The 8,114-nt window shown below is 40.4% G+C and overlaps 1 protein-coding gene across 3 annotated transcripts in view; it reads left to right on the top strand.

Moving 5' to 3' along the window:
• cdk18 (cyclin dependent kinase 18) overlaps positions 1-2,971 on the top strand; it is a 79,231-nt gene extending 76,260 nt beyond the window's left edge. For all 3 annotated transcript variants that reach the window (XM_085776512.1, XM_085776510.1, XM_085776513.1), the window contains exons 11-16: positions 852-949; positions 1,052-1,157; positions 1,340-1,382; positions 1,481-1,571; positions 1,686-1,763; positions 2,506-2,971. In XM_085776512.1, the coding sequence (XP_085632638.1) occupies positions 852-949; positions 1,052-1,157; positions 1,340-1,382; positions 1,481-1,571; positions 1,686-1,763; positions 2,506-2,540 (451 nt within the window). In that variant the 3' untranslated portion in view covers positions 2,541-2,971. The remainder of the gene's footprint in view (positions 1-851; positions 950-1,051; positions 1,158-1,339; positions 1,383-1,480; positions 1,572-1,685; positions 1,764-2,505) is intronic.
• The last annotated feature ends 5,143 nt before the right edge of the window (positions 2,972-8,114 follow it).

The following is an 8,114-nucleotide window of genomic DNA, read 5'->3' on the forward strand; positions in this document are numbered from 1 at the left end:
CCAGCATGAGACTCTGTGTGTTGTTTTAGTGTTTTATTGTTTTAACATTATTATTGTTTTTAGTGTCTATATTGTTTTTTATGTCTTATGTTTTTACTGTTTCTACATTGTTTTTATTATGATTCTATTTTTACTTGTGTACAGCACTTTGTTCCAGCTGAGGCTGCTCTTAAAGTGCTTTTTAAATAAAGTTGGGTTGATAGTTAATGTGCACAGAACCTGATCTGGATCCATCTGCTTTGGCATTGTTCCTAATTAAACTAGTGCCAATATAAAATGTATGTACTAAAAATGTAGGTATTTGATCTACCAACTTCTAATACACACATGTACAGTAGTGGCATGGAGCTGGACTGAGCTGACATGCTGCACTGCTTCAGGGCAACCCAAAGAACACAGGGTCCTCAGAGCAGCCTGGTACAGAGAGATGTTGTTACTTGGTTAATTAGATGAATATCGTCCATTTCTAGAAATCGTGTATATCTAAAATCACCCAGTTTATTAGCAGAGAGGTGAGTCACTTGTCACATAATGGCGGGTAATTTATTTGCATTTGCTATCCTTATGTGTTTCTGCTAATTAGTAGTTCGCCATGGTGAGAGAATTGTGGCTCAGTGGCAACACAGCGGTCTTTTATGAGCTCAGCTAGCTACGCATCCTCTCATCAGACCACACAGCGCCTCCTCAACACGCCATCCTGGATGAAACAAAAGGCTGCACTGTGCCCACTCACTCCTTGCGTATTTGCGCTTGTGATCGGCACACTTTGAAGCGTGGAGTGTTTGTTGTAAAAGGGCCTCACCCAGAGTTTCAATATGTTAGACTTCATATCCTCGTCGTTCTTCCTCCAGGGGCGTGGGCTGTATCCAGTATGAGATGGCAACGGGTCGTCCCATGTTTCCCGGTGCCACAGTGAAGGAGGAGCTGCATCTCATTTTTAGGCTCATTGGTAGGCTAACATCATAATATCTTACAAACCAGACTAAAAGGTAGTATATTATATCAATGTAATGTCACTTACAGCATCCTTTATTCCTCCTTCCTTCGTCAGGCACTCCAACAGAGGAGACTTGGTCGGGTATCAGCAGTAATGAAGAGTTTAGGTCCTACCTGTTCCCTCAGTACAGACCTCAGGCTCTTATCAACCATGTGCCCAGGTATCAGTGACAAACCTTGCTCAGTGGTGACTGCTATCTGCTCTGTTGTGTAATTAATAAACTCCAAACCATGGGCATTGTTTGGTTAAACAAGAATGAAAGGAAGATGTTCACTCTATATCATTTTTTTTTGTCATCAGTATGGGAATAAATCTCTCCTTTTTTTCCTTTGTGTCCATCAGGTTGGACACGGAGGGGATTGACCTGCTGTCTGCTCTGCTTCTGGTATGAGACAAAAGCTCAGTCAGCGTCACATGGATTAGAGACACTTGTCATCGTTTACACAGACAAACTCATCAGCTGTTTCTTTATTATAACTGCAGTATGACACCAGGGGCAGAATGTCATCTGAAGCCTCTCTACGACACCCTTACTTCCAGAGCCTGGGGGATAACATACACAATTTGGCAGACAGTAAGATATGCACACACTACACAATAAAAGTATGTTACATGTGCATGCTTCATTTTAAACTAGAGGCAATACTCTTGCTCTTATTTCCTTTCCTCTCTTTGCTCTTTGTTCCAGCTGCCTCAGTGTTTTCCCTCAGAGAGGTGCAGCTCCAGAAGGACCCGGGCCACCGCAGCTCCGTCTTCCAGCCTCTGGGTAAAGCACCTGCCACACATCATATGATACAACTTCACTACAGTACAAACTTTGGTCAAAGTCACAGTTACTGGTATACACTCATGTCTTCACACTTAACAATACTCCTGCGCACTGACCTTGTTCCACACGTTATGTATGTTTACAGCATTCAACCTGCTAATGAGAAGAGATTCATTTTTCCTTCTCGAGTTTCGTTTTGTCTACACGTGAGAAAGACAAAAGTCAGATGCGAGCGCAAGGCTCTAATGATAGCTATTGAAACAAGAATGTCTGACTTGCTTCTGACCACAACATCTGAAATTGTAAAGTGTCAGCAGACATACTTTGCTAATTGGCAAAACTCTTCACGAAGCTGCCACACTGAGTTTGTTTACTCAGACACAAATAAAGCAGCACAGAGAGGAGCCGTACAGGAACTGGAAAAGCAGTGAAAATAAATAAGGAGTTATTTACATATTCACTGTCAACAATATACACTTTAATAAGCTTGTCATACATGTAATAAGTCTCCCTGTGGCTTTCTTTTTTCACCTGAGTAGCTTCATTTAAACCAGTAGGTGACCGTTTCTAGGAAGCGCCATCGAAATGTTATAGGTAACATGAGGGAAAATCTTTTAAAGCAAAAGCATAAGTCATACCATCTCTTCGACAAGACCGCATCTTGTGTTTAAATTGGTGCTCGTTAACGATGAATCACCGTTTTACAGGAAATGATATCTTGATTTGTGTCTCGCCTCAGGTCGAGGGAAGAACCGCAGACAGAGCATCTTCTAGAGGTCGCACAGGGCAGAGACACAGACGAGACACAGTAAAAGAGGAGCTGCCTTTCTGGACCACAGCACAGAGGCCAACAGAGCTCAGCATATTCACAAGCATGCCGCACCTATGTACACACACACACACACACACACACACACACACACACCTGCATGTAAACACACGCAAACACTCATGTGCACTCACTCATTTCCATGGCACCCGACCATGGAGATGCACAGGGTTTGTGGAAATAAAGGTGTAATGCACCTTTAGCTGAGACACACTTTCCCTCCTGACACACACACACACACATACACAACACACATACATACAGTACATATTTTACTTGCACACATTTGCACAATCAGTGACACTGAACATGCTGCCATCACTCAGCTGCACCAGAGATTTAAGCATCCCTCGGGCACACACATACATTTCAACCCAAGGAAGAAAAAAAAAAAAACAGGCCGCTAAATAAAACAGCCTGACACAGAATCACTATGTGTCATTTCTAGTCTGAACACAGCCAGAGCTTTGGCTAATGACCACATCTGGAAGTATTGTGTGAACACAAAGACAAACAAGCAGGAGGGTTGTAGTGTTAATGGTTGTTGCATCAGTTTTACATAGAATCTGATGAGGTTAAATTTCTTTTCTTTTTTCTCAAATTTGGGTGTTTTTTTTTGATAATATGGAGGATCTGATTTTGCTTTAAAGTAGCACTATCGCAAATTCCAATTCTTTGTTCGGCCACTAGATGGGGCCAGTGGTGCAGCGTATCAGATATAAACACCCTCGTCCTCTTTGCATAGCGTGCCGTTCAGGAGCTGGGGCTGGGCGCCGGGCCGGCTTGTCTCATAACAAAAAGGAATTCTGCATTTGCTCCACAGGTACTACACAGGTGGCTATATTTTCTGTACAGATAGTTATGGCTCCCCTGGACCTATTTATTGCATATTTCAGTTTTTTTTTTAAATTGCTATTACTGCTGAATTTGCGATAGTGCTACTTTAACACATTTCTATGACCCAGCATGAATATCTAAATGGTAAAGTCTTCCCTATTCTACCAGGAGCAACATTATTTAAGAATTCAGAATAAAATATCTGAAAATACTGGAGTTAGCTTATGAAATGCCTCCTATGCGGAACTAGGAATTTACTAAGTAACAAATTTGCGGTGTTTGTCTTTTACAAAGCGATAGCACATTTAATCCTTTGGGAACTAACAGGCTAATTAAAATGTTATCATGAGCCTACAGACCTCTCAAACAAACAATGAAAATTCAACCTCGTAGTGTATGTAAGCTAATGCAAAAGGAATGGAGCTAATGTGTTAGGTAGCAATGTTTTTTTTTCTTCCTGGACATGATAGCACGCTCATTATCTGGCCTAATTTAAAACTGAATCACATTTATCTGTGATACAACGTAAGAAGGTTCCCCCAGTAAGGCAGCTATGGGTTTATGTTCTGTGACCTGACAGTCTTGAAGTTGTAAATACACACAGAGTCCAGACATTGAAATAGTAGCAACACACTGTTCATTAACGGTACCTCTGCTCACACGAGGCAAACATTCAACCTGCTACCACAGGATCTGACTCCTTCATGGACATAAAACTTAAATAGATTCATGTCAACAGATTTGCCTTGCTACAGCAGCCCCATGCTGCAGCACAGTGTGGGTTTTTTTTTGTTTTGTTGTTGTTCCATACAGTGTTAACAGCTGACTTTCACTCCAGTTTTTGAAGTTGCCTTAGTAAACTGTGCATGATGTTTTGGCTTGTGAAGAATCTTTATTTGATCTAGTGTAGCCAACGTATTAGGAGGCATTTGCTTTGTGTCTATAAATAACTCACTATGAGTGTATGTGTTTCTTAGTCTCCTATTTGCACAAACCAGAAGTGTCCTCTGAAGCCTGCTCCCTTACCTTTGTGTCCTACCTAACATGGTTTCAAAATATGACCCCATATTGTACCAAAACGGTGTGGGGAAGTGTGTCTTACAAGTACGTTCTCGTAGCAAATTACTCTCAGTATGATTCACCATTACCCCTTATGTTTTGCTCAGCTCTTTTGCACCTATTGCCAGGGAGCAGCTTTCGGCTGTAGACCCACAAAAGCCAGTGTATGAAAATAGATATAATGAAGAGTCCATTTATCTGTTAACAGATACACATGTACAAATGTTCAAACTTGCCCTTCACAGTTCTGTTGACTGATTGGGTTGAGCCCAGAGGTTATGCTTGTGCCCTAGATGATGAAATGATCTGCCGTCACAACAGTGATGAGTGCTTGTGGCGAGGATACACTCTCCTCTCTCCTGAATCTGCCCAAACTCCTTTCCCGTCATGTCAGGCCCCCGGGGAGGCGTTCTTATGTAAGCCAATGACAAGGGGATGGGGCCAAATGAATGGCCTTTGGGGTGTGATCAAGATGTCTGTTAAATTAATGGTGCAATATGAAATAGACACTAAAAGTCTGTGCAGAATACAATAGTGGCTTCCTATCACCTTCATTCTTCCAGTCACTGAAATTGTGCTGTGCTTTAAGATCAGCAGACATATATCTGTAGATAAATAAAGAAGTTGGATTGATTTACATATTTCTTGACATTGGGTTATATAGTACATGGACCAAATATTGTTTTATAATTTGGTGTAGTGAGATTAATGTTGGACTGGTCATGTCGATTCTTTTGTACATAATCATAGTTTGATCCATTGTATGCGTGTGAAAATTACAATTGATGCAGGTCATAAGCCATCAAGACACGCTGAGTGAAAAGCAACTGGACTTGCTGTAGAGTTTTGAAAATAAGTCGTGACTGATTTATGTGAAGTCCAGGCTGAAGTGAGGCCTCAAACTAGATACAATGCAGTAATCACAAAATGAAGGGTAATCTCTCCATGAAAGCATTCATGGTGTTGAACTTTGAAGATATGAAAGATGACAGAGCAGTTGTGTGAGAAATAGAAAAAGAGACAGGTTTCTGCTTTCCTGGCCAGTTGTTAAGTTGTTAAGCTCAGAAAAATGAGAGGCTCTTACAACTCAAACTGAATCAGACTGGCCCTTTTCCAGGCATTAACCACTGTGGAGTCATTCACACATTGAGAATTGTCAAAGTTATTGTGGAGGTTCCTCCTCTGTAGGTCAAGACTCGGCTCTTTTAGAATTGCAAAATGTGCAAATATGACTAGACGTTACAGGTGGTTTGGAATGGATGGGGCCGTGAATGAGGTCAAACTGGAGCAACTATCTCTCAACAAAAGGATCAAGTATGCTGCCATTCAGACAGCTTCTATGCCATCCCGACTTCCCCTCAGTTGGAGACCCATTCACACATTGACTTACATGACTGTAACAACTCTTATGTGACTAAAAGAGCTGGGTTACGCTAGAAAAGAATTGTTTTTTGTGGCGCACTCTGTCAGTCACCCCATTTGTAGCTGAAGGGGTTAATAGTTGTTTTGAGTGGCCGCACTCACACACTTATGAGGAAAAGTCGACCATCACTGATAACAAGACAAAATGTGAAAATCATGAAAAAAACAAACAAGAACAACAGTTATTCAACAACTGTTCGACGTGCACTTTAATAAGAATGGCAGTAAAACAACTTTCACATGATTGCTTTTTCCTCCAAAAGGTCAGTACGCTTCAAACTAAAGTGCTTGTCAGATCACCAGGCATCTTTGAAAACCCCGTCATCTACACCCCCTTGCAACACTGGATTTGGACGCACTGTGTCTGGCCATGTTCGGAAAAAACACACGTCAGAAATCCCAGCCGGCCCTTAACACATCTTGTCTCCTTGTCTCCTAAGAAGAGGTACAAACATTTTTTGCCGAGAGGATTAGGTTTAGGGGTAGGGTTGGGTACTTATGACTTTCAAGCACATCCTGCAGGCTTCTCATATTGAGCTCTGCAAATGTGCATGCATCAAAACCTCTGCAATTATGTAACTGCACATGTTCTCCAAAGTTCTTGTCTGTAGCCATGACTTAAGTACCATGTTGTGGCTTTGTGACATTGACCTACCATCCACCATCCTTCAACCAAACGTATACTAGTCAGTTAATGATTGAATCCCAGAAAACAGAAACAATACACATGCAACCTGTGCAGTGTTGACATAAAGTGAAATGGAATGATCCACATGTGAACTTTTAACAACTCTCAATGTAAGATCGATCGACCCTACAGAGGATACATTTCTCTATACTGCCAACCACTCGGTGTGAACTGAGGAAACCTTTCAGATGAGATACAAAATGTCTTCAACAAGTCCAGCGTTTGGTCTTCATTTAGCACCACTAGATAATTGGAACCACAGATTTGTAAAGGTCATAACGTAGCACATGATTGATAGTTGAGACTGTTAAGGGAAGTCAGAGGTAGAGAAGCTTGTAATCAGAGAGTTGTTGGTTTGGCTCTCAGATGCTGGGTGTGTTGAGCTGTCCTTAAGCCGAGCACCGAGCCCCTAAAGCAATCCAGCACTAGACAGAGTTGAAGAGTTTATTTTGTGAAGGTCAAAGGGGGGGTTATGTTTCTGAATGATTGAGGAGATTAATGCCAATTAATGTTAAATGGCTGCTGAAAGATTTTCTACCTCTAAAAGTGAATCAAGCTGATGGAAGGATAATATTTTCTGATCACCAGTCAGTGATCACAAGTGAAGGTTACGGCAGCCAGAAGAAAGAAATTCAGGGCAAACCTCCAGGGATTTCAGAGAGATGTACATCTGTGGGTGTTACACTTCCAAACCTCCCCCTCCCTCCCCTCAGTGGCAGAAGTATTATTTTGTGTTTAGATGTGGTAAATGAAGCTATTTTATTAAATACTGTATGAAAAAGAAATAATATATATGTATTTTAGCAGATGTTTTCATCTTACACAGTGAGTTTTATGCTGTAATAAAAAAACAAAAACACAATAGAGCACTTCAAAATAAAATGAAGAAAAAACCTACAGATGATGTCTAAATGTTTTATAAAAGATAAGTTTAGATTTTGTATGAGATGTGATATTTTGTGTGATTTGTCTACACTGTTATAAAATGAGAAATTGAATGTACTGTGACTGCCAAGGGGCATACAATTGATTGAATAATTGATTAATTAATAAATATATATATATATACTATTAAAATTCTGGAAAACACTCAACTATTCAATGTCTTTTTTTTGGTAACTTCCATTATTTGTAAGTATAGTTCTTGAGTTCATGAAATGCAAAGGCTGCGATGTACAGTGTCTCTTGGACACAAGATGGTGCCATTGGACAACTACATGTCAGCAGAGAAAGTCAGAAAAGTTTTCACTGTAGGTAGACTGAAACACGGTTTTGTTTTTTATTTTATCTGGCCACTGACTTGTACTTCCCACAATTGTTACAGCACAAATTAATTAAATTTACTTAATTAAATTTTCTTATTATATTCTGTTTTCAAAACAAGATATATAAATGAAAACAATCCAACACTTCCAGTAATTTTTTTCAATCACACGCAGTGTTACTCAGTTTGAGGTGGCAATTAAGACACTGTGTGTACATGTTTAATATATCATCAGTCACACCTCTATAA

Source organism: Trachurus japonicus, chromosome 5 (assembly GCF_045865225.1).
Source record: "Trachurus japonicus isolate A0001 chromosome 5, Traja_1.0".
Lineage (NCBI taxonomy): Eukaryota > Metazoa > Chordata > Actinopteri > Carangiformes > Carangidae > Trachurus > Trachurus japonicus.